The sequence below is a fragment of the Pistacia vera genome, unplaced genomic scaffold (genome assembly GCF_008641045.1).
Source record: "Pistacia vera cultivar Batoury unplaced genomic scaffold, PisVer_v2 Contig139, whole genome shotgun sequence".
NCBI classification, from domain to species: domain Eukaryota; kingdom Viridiplantae; phylum Streptophyta; class Magnoliopsida; order Sapindales; family Anacardiaceae; genus Pistacia; species Pistacia vera.
In genome coordinates this window covers 388045-402527 of record NW_022195455.1, presented here as the reverse complement: position 1 = coordinate 402527, position 14483 = coordinate 388045, and the positions used below count along the sequence as shown (strand labels likewise).

Below are 14483 nucleotides of genomic sequence, written 5' to 3'. Positions count from 1 at the left end.
AAGATGACGAGTGTATCGTCGTAGGGGTGACGCAATCATATTGCATCTTTTTCGAAGAAGGTAATTTCTTCTTCCATGCAGATCTTAGCAGGTCGTAGAGTCGTGCTCATTACACTCAAGGGGTCATGGTGAGCTTCTCGGGCATATATTTCCTGGACACCTCGAGAGTTCCCTTTGAGGCGTGGCCCCTCGAAAATGATCCCTACACAGTAGAGCCCCTTGTGACCACAGTGCCTCTTCCCTTGTTCCTCTTGCTCTTTTTCCCGAGCAGGAGTCGGACCGTCAATATACTCCTTGAAGTGCCCATGTTTGATGAGGTCTTCAATTGCTTGCTTGAGAGCCCGACACTCATCAGTGTGATGCCCATTATCCCAATGATAGAGGCAGTACTTTTTGCTGTTCCTGGCTGAGGGGAGATTCTTCATAGGCTTCTGCTCTCCGAGCAGATTGGCCTCCTCTGATTTATCTAGAATTGCTAACACTGAGGCGTTCAAAGGAGTGTACTGAGTCTTGTCGCAATCGCGACGAGGAATTGAGGCATAAGACTTTTTAGGCTCGAATCGCTACTTCTTCCCTTTTCGCTGATCATTATTAGCCCAACCGCGATCGACCTTTCTACTGTTATCCCCCCGATCGAGAACACTGGCTGAAGGACCAAGGTTGTGTCGATTAAGAGCAACCAAAGAATTTTCTATTCGGAGGTACTTCTTAGGGAGGTCGTAGAAACGAGTGAGGGAAACATCATCCTCTGATTATAGCTCTTTCCATAACTCAGTCTGCGGGCAAACCCCTGCGATAATGAGAGTCTGAAAGAACTCTTCAGAAGTGTGAGCTACTTTGTGGAGTTCATGGTGAAACCTGTCTATATAAGATTGGAGGGACTCATCCCTCTCCTACCGTATATTGCTCAAATAGCACAACGGCATTGAGAACTTCCTGTTTGCCTGGAAGTGCATTAAGAATAATGAGCTCATTTGTTGCCATGAGCTTATTGATCCCATGGGGAGCGGCCTGAATAAGCGCTTAGCATGGGTGGTTAATGGCATTGCTAAGCAACAACATTTGGCCAAGTTAGAGACTTGGTGGAGTTTCATAAAGTCATTGAACTCGTAGAGGTGGTCCTGCGGATAAGAATTTCCGTCGAATGCCCGTATGTCAGGCATCCTAAATCTCGATGGAAGAGGAGCAGCTAGTACTGCTAGAGAGAAGGGGGATGCCTCAACGACCTTACCCTGTTTGTTCTGCTAAGCCTTGAGCTGATCCGATTGCCGCTGCAACTCCTCAATTTGAGATAGCAGAGCTATCGAGGGGTTACTTTCTGCAACGTGGGTTCAACCCTCGCGGTCATGATTGAGGAAGGACCAACGGTCTAGGCCCTTTCGCTGCTAGGTTGGAAGCTTCGACGCACCATGACACACGCTGGCCAGAGTCGTGTGAGGGTAGCGAATGGCTTAGGGAATTTTCCCGACCCCCGCAGTGGTCAAAATTGACCCGCAGGCTGTGAGGGTTACCCCGGCAGCGATGGTTGGGACCATTATTTTGATGAGGCTGGAAATCTCCCTAGCCTACACTTTTACGAGCGTGCCCATACGACGTGACATGGGACGGCTCATGCTACGACATGTCACTAAGTCGCAACGCCACGGGTATTCTACTCGATGCGTGACCGATGTTCGCTAGCCCCTCAGAGCCTTCTGGTCCACTGCTCGCCACTTGTTTTTCCTTACTTTTACGTGCTACAGTGAGCGCGGTTCGGGCCTTTACCCTTTTTCGCACTTTCGCACAACCTGCAAGCGTCTTTGGTGGTGGCACCGCCTTGTTAGACTCCGATGGCACGACCTGGTCCAAACGGTCCAGCCTCCGTCTAACCGTTTGGAAAGTATTGTTGAACCTCTCCAAGTAATTCATCACGGTTGGATCGAGTTGTGAACTCGAAGGAATATCAGCCATGATACTCTGCTGGATCGGCGGCACTTCAAGAGAAATGTCATTCTGTACCTGGGGGACTTCCTCTTCGTCGATATTGGTTCACTCAGTTTCAAAACCACGAGCCATTAGCTGGTGGACAGGATCGGTCAGAGGTTTCTGATGAAGAGCGGATACTAAATCAAGCCCTCCTACTAGCATCAAACTGTTGATGCTTGATTTTGACACCAACTATTCGCACATGTGAAGTGCTGAGCGGACTTAGAAATCATAGGTGATATGGAGGTGCAAAAAGGAGATATGGAGCAGGTAGCAATTTTTAAAGTGGTTCGGATGCTCTAAAGCAAATCCTACATCCACTGTGGTTATATTAATGGTTGATTACAATCAGGTCGCACTCGGCAAGCTGAATTACAATAGAGAAGATAAATAAGTGTAGAGAGGGAGGAAGAGAGAGTATATGTTTTAAGTGGTGGATGAGCCAATCCTGTCAAATAGAGGAGAGCCCTCTATTTATAGTTGGAGGATTCAAGCTGGTAATCATGATTCTGCATGCGGGCAGGTGTGGTACAATTCCTAACCCGCTTCCCATTGGTTGTCTACACAAGAGATATCCTTAAATCACGTATGGCTTCAGCAGGTGGACAATTCTCAGCCACTCATAGGCCTAGCGTTCACTTGCCTTACTGACAATGGCCTTACCCCTCTCGTCCTTGCGGGACGTGGCTGCATCCAGACGGCAGAAAACCTCCCTGAATTCTGATTGGTTTTTGCTGATGTATGCTTACGTTAGCCCTGGTTTTTGGGCATAACAATCCAATTTAATACAACTTGAGAGTCATTTTCTTTCTTTGGAGAAGAAAAGAAACCAAAAGTTGATGAGAAAAAAAGGTTGGTAATTGATTGGCTTAAGGGAAAAACACAGTAAAGATCAAAAGCAAAATTTGATTATTATAACAACTTTGATTTATTGGCTTGTTTTGTCCATCTTTTCTTTCTATGATCAACAAATACACCTTCTTGAGAGGTTTGAGCAAAAACAGAGGAAGCAAAGAAAAAGGAAAGAAGAAGACGATTCTGGAAATTATTGTTATTGAGCTTTTTTGCTTGAGAGAGAAAAGTACACAGTAGAAACACTTTTATAGTGCTTTAATAACCAGAGTTGTAGCTAACTAACTACTAATCTTAACTATAGTGATAAACTAACTCAAGCACTAACGGCTTAGTTAGTTGAACAACTTTTATTCAACACTTTCCCTCAAACGAGAATGCATTACTTGCTGAAGTTGGTTTTCTGTCTTTTACCAACATTGACATCATTGCTTAGCAAAAAAGGCAGAAAACTAACCAATATTAAAGACAACAATTAATGAAAGTCATGACACGGGCCACATGAAAAGTTATAGTGTCTAATGAGATGTCTTCACACTTGAAGGTATGAGACTAATTCGTGATCGTGGCTTTGGTAAATACCTTTGGACACAAGCTACTTCCAATGAGATTTAAACCCTTAACATTGTAGGTAAAGTTCACCTATTAGAAGTCCAGTTACTAGTTGAACTACAGCTGATCATGATTATTTTGCTTAGTCAATTTAGTTAATACTTAATATGTTGGATAATTTTGTATACATATAGGGTGCAACTTAGAATTAGGTCAAGAATGTGAATGATAGTTAATCCTCTATTCCATCCATTTGGTATGATTCACTCATAATTATTTATTTCTCGAGTAATATAAAGAATGTGAATGATAGTTAAGAAAAAAGAATATATTAAGAAAAAGGTAGATTTAATTATATTATTTGTTATAAAATACTTGAAATGTTAAGATCAGATGAAGAGATTACGCAAATCCAAATAGTTAAGATGCTATAGAATCATTCATATTAAAAAATACGTAGAAATTGGGAGTAACCTTAAAAGAACAAGGGTTATTCACTCACTATTGCTATAAAACAAGCTCATATTTTATCTTCATTATTTTTTCTTAATAATAAGAAACAATTTGAAAGAAGTGAGTCGACTACTAGAACTATTACTCCTAGAACCAGAAAAAATATAGACTTGCTCTTCAATGGAATCAAAATTCCAACCCAAACTCAAAGATCTCATCAATAAATCCTGGAATCTATCTCCCCTTGTGACCGGATGGCAAGCTTTGTAGTCAATGGGATTAGGTATATCCATAGGGTCTTGTCTTCGAGTCGCAAGAAAATCTTGGAATCTGTAATGTTGAAATAAAAAAGAAAAACAGAATTGGAGGATAAGAATTATTATTATTATTATTATTTTGTTTTTTATATTGAGGATTCATTCACATTATCAGCTGCATAAAAGTTTTGCAACAAATTCCTCAATATTCTTATCAGAACATCCGCCTTCATCTATAGCCTCTTTTGCCAATACCTTCCACTTCTCCGAATTCCTGCTAATCTCCTTCCCTCTTTCTCCTTCCATGACTTCCCTCATACAAACCTCAATCTCCTCTCTTGTCACAATTCCTTTCTCATTAACTCTCACCCTAACCCCAACCCGCCACACATCTTCAACAAACTTAGCATTAGTTGATTGATCTGTCCATTGGAGCATCGCCACCATCGCCACCCCCAAGCTCAGTGCCTCGAGCGTCGAGTTCCACCCGCAATGTGTCACGAAACACCCTACTGACTTGTGAGCTAGAACTTCAAGTTGAGGACACCAGCTCACAACCAAACCCATCTCAGATGTTTCCTCAGAGAAATTTCTCGGAAGCTTTCCAGATTCGGATTCCCGCACCGCCCACAAGAAATAACAATTACTCATCTTGAGCCCCCAGGCCACTTCCTCCAGTTGCTCTTTTTCTATTGCAGAAAAGCTCCCAAATGATACATAGACTACAGAGCCAATTTCCTTAGAGTCTAACCATTTCAAGCAAGAATCAGTGGTTGGTTTGAAGAGGCTGAGGCCATAATTTTTGTCATTCTCCAACCTCTTGTCTATGTACGTTGATGGAATGCTCGGTCCAATATTCTTCACTGGGTATTTACTTGCCATCCACTTCACTATCTGATACAAGTTAGCAAATTAACATCTTTAAAATAGCTATGATATAACATATATTAAAGAAAATGCTATGTTAAAATTAAATTAAATTACCTCATCTTCCAATTCATCAAAGGTGTTACAGAAGAGCCAGTTTAGTTTTTCTACATTTGAAAATTGATTAACGAGCATGTTTAGCGAAGTTGGGTAAGCGTCAGCTGCATCAAAAAAAGATGGTAGATCATTGAGCTTTAGTGGTGGCATAGAAGGCAATGACACAATAGGCTCCTCTAAAGGAATTTTGAATTTCCCTTGAAGAAAATGATAGTAAATGGAATTAGCAGCCCAAGGTTGAGTGAAAAATGGAGCTCCGTCCATGCCGAATCCCCTGGCTATGTCTAAAATCCATGGTATAATCGAGTCATAAATGATAAATTTAGGTGGATACTCAGAACTAAGCTGTTTCTTGATGAACTCGGATAAGCTTTGCGAAACGAAAATCTTGGAGGCTTCAAAGAAATCAAGATTTGCTGTTCGACTTTGGCCTTCATCGGGCTCATCATCAGAAATGATCTCAATGTTAATGGAAGTGGCTTGTGTTTGAATAAACTTGGAACTAACTGTAGATGAGCTGGTGGAAACTAGGGTTACCTTGAGGCCTTTAGAGGCCAAACGCTTGGAGAATTGAAGTATTGGGTTTATGTGACCTTGTGCAGGGAAACAAAAACATAAGATGTACGTTTCTCTTTGTGTTCCTTGCTCCATGCTCTTGGGCTCCATTTTCCTCTAATATTAATTCTTAATATTCAGCAATACATATATATTTGTGAAGCACATATACTTAACAATAACATACAAACAAAGGCTTGATCAGGTCATATACATCTATTGCCGACTCACAATATATAATTCCAAATTTGCCGACTTTCATAAGTTGATTCAAAAGAAAAACAAAATTTATTTTCGTGATCATCATTAGCTCTTTCAGAAGAACCAAAACGACAAGCATAAAAGACTAGAAAAGGTTTGTTTATCTATATTCTATCGATTTGACTGTGTGTTTTTGATAATTAAGATGGTACTAAAATTAGTATTTGACTAAACTTAACTTAATAATACCTCATTATATCATAACCTCTCGTTCTTTATTTCCTAGGCAATCCAAAACAAAAATGCACATAATTTATTAACATTCTACATCAATGAAAAATATGCATTAACATCAGCTGGATACAAGTTTTGCAACAAATTCCTCTATGTTCTTGTCAGAACTTCCACCTTCATCTACTGCCTCTTTAGCCAATTCCTTCCACTTCTCCGAATTCCTTCTGAAATCCTTTGATCTCTCTCCTTCCATGACTTCATTTATACAAAGCTCAATCTCCTCTCTTGTCACCATTTTTTCTTCATTGATTCTTACCCTAACCCCAACCTGCCACACATCTTCAACATACTTAGCATTAGTTGTTTGATCAAACAACTGGGGCATTGCCACCATTGGTACTCCGAAGCTCAGAGCCTCGTGCGTCGAGTTCCACCCACAATGTGTCATGAAACACCCAATCGACTTGTGAGCCAGAACTTCAGGTTGAGAACACCAGCTCACTACCAAACCCTTCTCAGATGTTTCCTCAAGGAAATTACTTGGAAGCTTTTCAGATTCGGATTCCCTCACTACCCACAAGAAGAAGCTATTGCTTCTCTCCAGGCCCCATGCTACTTCCTCCATCTGCTCTTTTTCAAGGGCAGCAATGCTTCCGAATGACACATAGACTACAGAGTCAATTTCTTTAGAGTCCAGCCATGTCATGCAAGTATCGATGTTTGGCTTGAAGAGGCTGAGGCCATAAGCTTTGTCACTTTCCAACCGTTTGTCGAAGTACATTGATGGAACGCTTGGTCCAATATTCTTGACTGGGTATTTACTCGCCATCCACTTCACTATCTGATAGAAGTTAGCAAAACATCCTTAAAACAGCTAGCACCTAATAGAAATGTACAAAGTTTATATAAATTCACTTTAATATCCCCTACTCACCTCCTTTAGCAGGGTTTCGAGAATTATGATCATTATGTAATTTGTCCGACCAACCTCATTTAGTGGGACTTGGATGGTTTTACCCACATTAAATAGTGAGGTGCGCGTCCTCCCTACTAATTAGGAGTACCAATATTAAGCTAGTCTTGAGTCATTTGGAAAGATGATATCCAAATTTGAGTCAGAGAGATAGGCTTTAAACCCTACTTTTAGAGATAGGTAAGAGATAAATCCGAGTCCCACTAATTGAAATGGATAAAACAGTACATGATGATTGTAACTTCCAAAACCCCGTTAAAAGAGGTGGATAAGAGATATTACATTTACAATTAAAAAATATATAGTTTGAATTTTAAATCTACACTTCTCACTTGTAGCCACGATTCATTATATAAGAAAAAAATTAGAATACCACTATGGTACTAGACTTTCTATTTATATATATGTAAAATTTAACTTACCTCATCTTCCAGCTTATCAAAACTATTACAGAGGAGCCGATTCGGTTGCTCTATATTTGAAAATTGATTAACCAGCAAGTCTAGCGATAATGGGTAAGTGCCATTTACATCAAAATATGATGGTAGATCATTGACCCTTAGTGGTGGCATAGAAGGCAATGTCACAATAGGCTCTTCTAAAGGAACTTTGAATCTCCCTTGAAGAAAATGATAATTAATTGAATTAGCAGCCCAAGGTTGAGTGAAAAATGGAGCGCCATCCATCCCAAAACTCTTGGCTACATCGAAAACCCACGGTATAATTGAGTCATAAACGAGAAACTTCGGTGGACACTCAGAATTAAGTTGTTTCTCGATGAATTCAGACAGGCTTTGTGAAACACAAACCTTGTAACGTTCAAAGTAATCTTCAGGACTTGTTGCCTTACTTTTCTCTTCTTCGGTGCCATCAGAAATGAACTCAACTTTAATGGAACTGGCTTGAGTTTGGATGAACTTGCTAGTAGTTGAAGTTGTGCAGGTGGAAATTAGTGTTACCTTGACTCCTTTAGAGGCCAACCGCTTGCAGAATTGAAGTATTGGGCTTAAGTGACCTTGTGCAGGGAAACCAAAACACAAGATGTGAGCTTCTCTTTGTATTCTTTTCTCTATGGTCTTGGCCATGGACTCCATTTTCTCTCTCTCTCTCTCTCTCTCTCTCTCTCTCTCTCTCTCTCAATTTACAACTCTCACATGATCACATCCTTTTGCAGGCAAGTACATGGAGAAGATTAATGAAGATTTAAGATATATATGAGGGAGGAAGGGGGGAGAAAAGACGAGAAGAAAGAACCAAAATCTTCTATTAATAATTTGATTTATATTAAATACAATGATTTGATGGATTGCTGATGGATACAAATAAAAGAACAGTAAAGATGTTGAACACGTATGAATAAAAACAAATGATAAACGATATAAGATCTTTGAAAGTTCAGAGGATGAATCAAATTCCAAAAGTAAAGAGATCATTTATCTGTTTCTGTTATTGTTTATTATATAGAAAAGAACTATACATGGACCGACAGGATTTATAATTCAGTTCAATTAATTATGTTTAATAATTTGCAAAAGAGTAAACGACTTTTTCCCACCCAAGGTTTGCCTTAATGACCCTTTCCCACCCAAAAAATTTCAAAATACCACTTTCTTACCCAAAGTTAATATTCTGTTACTATCCAAAGCCGATTCCGACTGCAAAAATTTTCTCCGTCACCACCATCTGAATCTCCGGTCTCCTCTTTACAAAACCCCTCTCACTTCGACACTTGGTTTATCGTCGATTACTGACCATTACAAAATTAAGGTTTCTTGTTCTTAGCTCATTTCCGACAGTTAATATTCAATCGATAACCACTATTTGATCAACCGGCCCCCACTCTACAAAAACCCTTTTACCCTGGCTCCTGGTAACACGCCAAACGTCAGCTAAGAAAGTGAAGTGCATTTTGAGTATTAACGAAATATAAATATTGGGTGGGAAAGTGGTATTGCGTAACTTTTTGGGTGCGAAATGTCATTAAGACAAACCTTGGGTGGAAAAAAGTCGTTTACTCTATTGCAAAATTTGGAGAACTTAATTAGTTGGAAGATGTTCCACGTTTGAGTGATGTTGATTTGCAGTTTTTAGAAACTACAAGGCAAGTCAAACAAAGCCATTGTACCAACTAACTTCTCGCTAATAACTCTTTATTTAAAGAAGAAATGACAAATTAATTAAGCAAAACACAAGAAAAAGTTAGCTGTCTTTAGGAGTACATAGAGAAAATAAAATATAAATATAATGATATTGATGAGGTAGTAATAGCAACAAACCGTTATGTTTCGAGGGCATACCCCAGCAAAGAGCAAGTGTCCTTTTGTAAGAAACAAACTTCTTGGACTTCATTGTTTATATCAACAAATGAACAATATAGCAAACAAGATTTAACCATACGTAAAACACGTATTTAATTAATTTAAATCTTAAATAATTTATCTCCTCAGATAGAATCTAGAATATAAACTCTTTGCTCTATGATCTCCATCAACACAAACAAAGTTGAGCAAATACTCAAAAAGTTAGCAACAAATTCTTTTGAGATGAATTTGATCTATAAAATTATAAGCCCATACTCTATGCTTCAATATATAATTGTAACGAGATAGGATAATACTTTGTAAATAAGTGTGTTAAGTGTCACAGGTTGGGAGTTTCACACCCAAAAGATTAACCCATTAGGTGGATGGACTCTCCCCCTTATAAGCCTAAGACCTCCCCAGTGCGCTTCTAATGTGGGATCTGAGACATTCGCACCTAACTTGGTCTTGATCGTTAATAGCGAACTGCAATTTGGTATTACAAATGTTTAATCTTTTAAGTGTTCTTAGAGAATGTCAAGCTAGTCTCTTTCTAGTAGTATGTCTTTGCTATTTTCTTTGTTGAATGTATAAGTGTCTGATCCCATTTTTGTGAGAGGGAGCTACCTATTTATACCCGTTTTGATCAAGGTAATAATTACACTTTTGTAAGTGGCTTGATGCCGTAAAGATCTCTCCTACCTTCCCATTCGTTGGGAACTCAAAGAATATCCTTAAATTAAATGGGGCTTGGATAAGTGCGTGAACCAAATTCATTCAGGGACAAATTTTTGAGTCGGTTGGGTTGTTGACATCTATACTCCTTTTGCCTTTGGAGATGTGGCATGTTACGGTGGAATGCTTTCTTGAATTCTGATTGGTGTTTAGTGACATCAACATAGGTCAACCCTTAATTTACGCATAAGAATAAATATATAAATCACTTCTGAAAATTTACAAATATTAGCCATATCTAAACTTTAGATCTTCATGTTGAAAAATATTGCCAAAACACACAAAATAATTGAAGCAAAAAAGTAAAGAAGATAATCCATTTATCTTGGTTCATTCCCAATATAGAAACTACATCCAGCAGTCGAGACAGAGAAATTTTTATTAAGTTTAAAAAGTCTGCAGGAATACAATAGTAATGATGGTAGTTCACTCTTCCTCTCCTCTCTTTGTATATTTTTCTCTTTGTATATTATAATATGTATATATGATAGTAAACATAATCACATTTGGGCTAAACTTATAAAGCCCAAATATTTGTAAAACACTTCCAAACCCAATTACTGATTGGGCTTACAGTGAAAGGGCGCTACCTCCTCAGGCCCACCTGTGTTGAATGCGTCAACGTACGTACGCTAATAATTCAGAAACCTATGCAAACTATGAACCACATCCAACACTTTAGCTGGGAACGACTATACATGTGCAAAATGGAATTTACCTCGTCTTCCAGCTTATCAAAAGTGTTACAGAAGAGCCATTTTGGTTGTTCTACGTTTGAAAATTGACTAACGAGCAAGTATAGCGAAGATGGGTAAGAACCAGTTCTGTGAGAATCTTAGGACCTAATGAGAAGAAAAACCAGAAATCTATATATTTTCCAGAGAAACAAATAGAAAATCTTGAGAGAAGAACGAATTTTCCAGAACTGAACTTTGTTTTATTTAGCTTATTTTACAAAGAATTTTTAACTGCTTTTATCCTAAAAATAAGTCCACGTTGTCAATCCATGTCACGCTTGCAGACTTAGCAAATAAACACCATTGATTTAAAAGAAGCACAAAGTGACTGCCTTTTAACCGCTGATCACATCTCCAATCTTGCTGAGTTGCAGTTGAAATAAGCCCATAAAACCAAACCACCACTGGCCCGATGGTCAACTAAAACCATTGGATGTATTATTCAAAAAGTCTCGAGTTCGATCCATTTGGTTGGTCAACTAAAACCCTTGGATGTATTATTCAAAAATTTCCGAGTTCGATCCATTTGGTTTATTAATAAACTGGCTCTTGAGGAGATTTATCCGACTGTCAATTTCAAAACCTCAGAGAGATTAGTTGAGGCGCATAAGCTGGTAAGACACCCCGTTCAAACAAAAAACTGTAGCTTTAATCTGAAACTGTTGAGATTATGAGCTTCATCTGCAGTCTAATTACTAAACTGCTCCCTTTCACTAAAGAGGATTTAACGCCACTTAACAGAAACTTGTTAATCAAATTGAGCACTAAATTTTTAAAAACAAAACTTAGAATATCAACTAACGCCTCTTTAACATATACTGTTGCAGCTGCCGTTAATAGAACCGTTGAGCAGTGAATTTTTGAATATGAATCTGGAAATTTGAGTATGAATGGGAAAGAACAGAGCTCTCTGTCTCCTCTCTGTTTTATCTGCTGATTCCGTAGCATCAAGAATTTGCTGCTGCAGCTTGTACACCAGAATACACAAATCATTTCATAACAAGTTCCATCAAAAATGATGGTAAATCACTGATCCTCAGCGGCGGCGTGTAAGGCAATGACACAATAGGCTCTTCCAAAGGAACTCTGAATTTCCCTTGACGAAAATGATAGTAAATCGAATTAACAACCCAACGTTGAGTGAAAAATGGAGCCCCATCGATGCCGAATCTCCTGGTTATGTCTAAAATCCACAGTATAATCAAATCATAAACAATAAATTTTGGTGCTCAGAACGAATATCCTGTAACGTTCAAAGTAATCAAGACTTGCTGTTCGACTTTTATCTTTTGCTGAGGGAAGAGAATTCAGCAAAAGAATTAATTACAAATTCTTTTAAGATCATGAATTATGAAGTAGAATGATCACCAGCAGCTGCACATGCAAGTTTTGCAACAAATTCTTAAATATTCCTATCAGAGCTTCCACCTTCATCTACTGCCTCTTTTGCCAATTCCTTCCACTTCCCCGAATTCCTTCTCATCTCCTTTGATTTCTCTCCTTCCATAACTTCCTTTATACAAACCTCAGTCTCCTCTCTTGTCACAATTCCTTGTTCATTGACTCTTATTCTAACCCCAACCTGCCACACATCTTCAACAAACTTAGCATTAGTTGTTTGATCTGTCCAAATTGGCATCGCCACCATCGGCACTCCCAAGCTCAGAGCCTCAAGCGTCGAGTTCCACCCGCAATGTGTCATGAAACACCCCACTGACTTGTGAGCCAGAACTTCAGGTTGAGGACTCCAACTCACAACCAGACCTTTCTCAATTGTTTCCTTAGAGAATTTTTTCGGAAGCTTTTCGAATTCGGATTCCTTCACTACCCACAAGAAGTTGCAATTACTCCTCTTAAGCCCCCATGCGACTTCCTCCATTTGCTCTTTTTCCAGGGAACCCAAGCTTCCAAATGATACATAGACTACAGAGCCAGTTTCCTTGGGGTCTAGCCATGTCATGCAAGTATCAGTGCTTGGTTTGAAGAGGCTGAGGCCATAATCTGTCATTCTCTAACTTTTCGTATAAGTACATTGATGGAATTGTTGGCCCAACATTCTTCACTGGGAATTTACTTGCCATCCATTTCACTACCTGATAGAATTAAATTAGCAAAACATCTTTAAAACAGCTAGCATAAAGGAATTTTATAGCATAAATTACTTTGGAAACTCTACAAATATGAGCAATAAACAAAAATTAATGCTAAATTCATATGAATTTGATAATACAGCTGACAATGATTATATAAATCTGTGTAAAATTAAATTCACCTCATCTTCAAGCTTATCAAAAGTGTTACAGAAGAGCCACTTGGATTCTTCAATATTAGAAAATTGGCTGACAACCAACTTTAACAAAGAAGGGTAAGAGTCGGTTCCATCGAGGAATGATGGTAGATCATTGATCTTTAGGTGCGGTATCAAAGGCATTGATCTACTTTTGCCATCGATTCCATCGGAAATGATCTCGATGTCAATGGAAGTGGCTTTTGTCTGGATGAAATTGCTAGTAGTTGTGGATGAAGTGGTGGGGAGTAGGGTCAGCTTGAGGCCTTTAAGGCCAATGCTTTGCAGAATTGAAGAATCTCTGTGTAGGAAGTACTAAAGGTGAGATTGAAAATTCAGTTGAAGAAAGGAGCTCGGAAGATTGACTTAGTAGCTGCTATTGATACGTATTTTTTTGATAAAAAGGCTGCTTTGAAGCAGCCTGTTAAAAATCTGGGTGCAATATTTTGACCTGTTTTGTGTTGTTAACTAACGAATCAATGAGATGCATATGGGTGCAATTTGTTTTCAGAAATTTGAGGTGGGTGAATTGATATAAATTTGATGCGAAGTATCAAGGGTGAAAATGGAATTAGCTAAAAGGTCAAAAAGGTAAAAGATAAAAAAGGACTTAATTTAAATAAGTGTTTGAGAGAAGGAAGACATTGATGATGTCATTGATAATCATCAGACTTTAGGGAACTCAATATGGAGAGAAATTAGAATGATCTGTCAATAGTATGTAGGGGTGGGTAGGTTCGAGTACCCACCCAAATTCAAAGGAATCGGAACTGGCCAGATTAGAATGATTGGTCGATAGTAGGGGTGGGCAAGTCCGAGTACTCGCCCAAATTCAAAGGAACTAGAATCAACCGGTTTCGGTTCCTAGTAACCAAGAACGAGAACCTGGAACATGGGTTCCGGTTCCGAGTACCTACGTTAATTTCAATTACCCTTCTATTTTTTTAAAATGACAAATAAATCCTTAAAAACTATAATATACCCCTAATAATTTACAAAAATTATAATCCAATCTCGATTCTTACCCAAGTATCTGGATCTCGATTTCAATTCCAATTCCTAGTTCTTGCAAGGGTGAAACCAAAATCGAAACCAGCCTGTTCCTTATTTCTAGGATCGGAACCTACCTTGTAAGGGCCAATTCCAGGTAGGAACCCTGGGTACCTGCCGGTTCCTGTTTTGGCTGGTTATTTTGTACACCCCTAGTCAGTAGGGTTCTTTTCATAGTGTTTTTAATCTAAGTGGATGGTTTAGGATAAAAAGAATTAGAGGGTGAGGTTAAATTGGAAAGAAAATCAGAAGAATGAGGACTTAACATTGTATAGAGTTGATGCTTATAAATGTTTTAGCTCGTGCGGTTTGGCTTACGTGTGTGATGGGGCGACAGATAAAATATGA

The 14483-nt window shown here is 38.7% G+C and overlaps 2 protein-coding genes and 1 pseudogene across 2 annotated transcripts; all 3 read right to left on the bottom strand.

The window, feature by feature from the left end:
* Positions 1 to 4250: 4250 nt before the first annotated feature.
* Positions 4251 to 5729, bottom strand: LOC116122911 (UDP-glycosyltransferase 74E2-like). The gene is made up of 2 exons (XM_031408713.1): positions 5064 to 5729; positions 4251 to 4973 (listed from the first exon to the last, which is right to left on the bottom strand). The coding sequence occupies exons 1-2, from the start codon at positions 5727 to 5729 to the stop codon at positions 4251 to 4253; spliced, it is 1389 nt and encodes a 462-aa protein (XP_031264573.1).
* Positions 5730 to 6090: 361 nt separating this feature from the next.
* LOC116122963 (UDP-glycosyltransferase 74E2-like) lies at positions 6091 to 8111 on the bottom strand. The gene is made up of 2 exons (XM_031408765.1): positions 7449 to 8111; positions 6091 to 6894 (listed from the first exon to the last, which is right to left on the bottom strand). Exons 1-2 carry the CDS (start codon positions 8109 to 8111, stop codon positions 6172 to 6174), a joined length of 1386 nt encoding a protein of 461 aa, XP_031264625.1. The 3' UTR covers positions 6091 to 6171.
* A 4089-nt stretch (positions 8112 to 12200) lies between these two features.
* Positions 12201 to 13229, bottom strand: LOC116122909 (annotated as a pseudogene).
* Between the last annotated feature and the right edge of the window lie 1254 nt (positions 13230 to 14483).

What these genes read in the sequence shown, in the direction of transcription:
- LOC116122911 (XM_031408713.1), bottom strand. Translation starts at nt 5,729, where the DNA reads ATGGAGCCCAAGAGCATGGAGCAAGGAACACAAAGAGAAACGTACATC. An exon ending in TTGATGAATTGGAAGATGAG is followed by an intron (nt 4,974 to 5,063) that starts GTAATTTAATTT and finishes AACTTGTATCAG; the next exon opens with ATAGTGAAGTGGATGGCAAG.
- LOC116122963 (XM_031408765.1), bottom strand. Translation starts at nt 8,111, where the DNA reads ATGGCCAAGACCATAGAGAAAAGAATACAAAGAGAAGCTCACATCTTG. An exon ending in TTGATAAGCTGGAAGATGAG is followed by an intron (nt 6,895 to 7,448) that starts GTAAGTTAAATT and finishes AACTTCTATCAG; the next exon opens with ATAGTGAAGTGGATGGCGAG.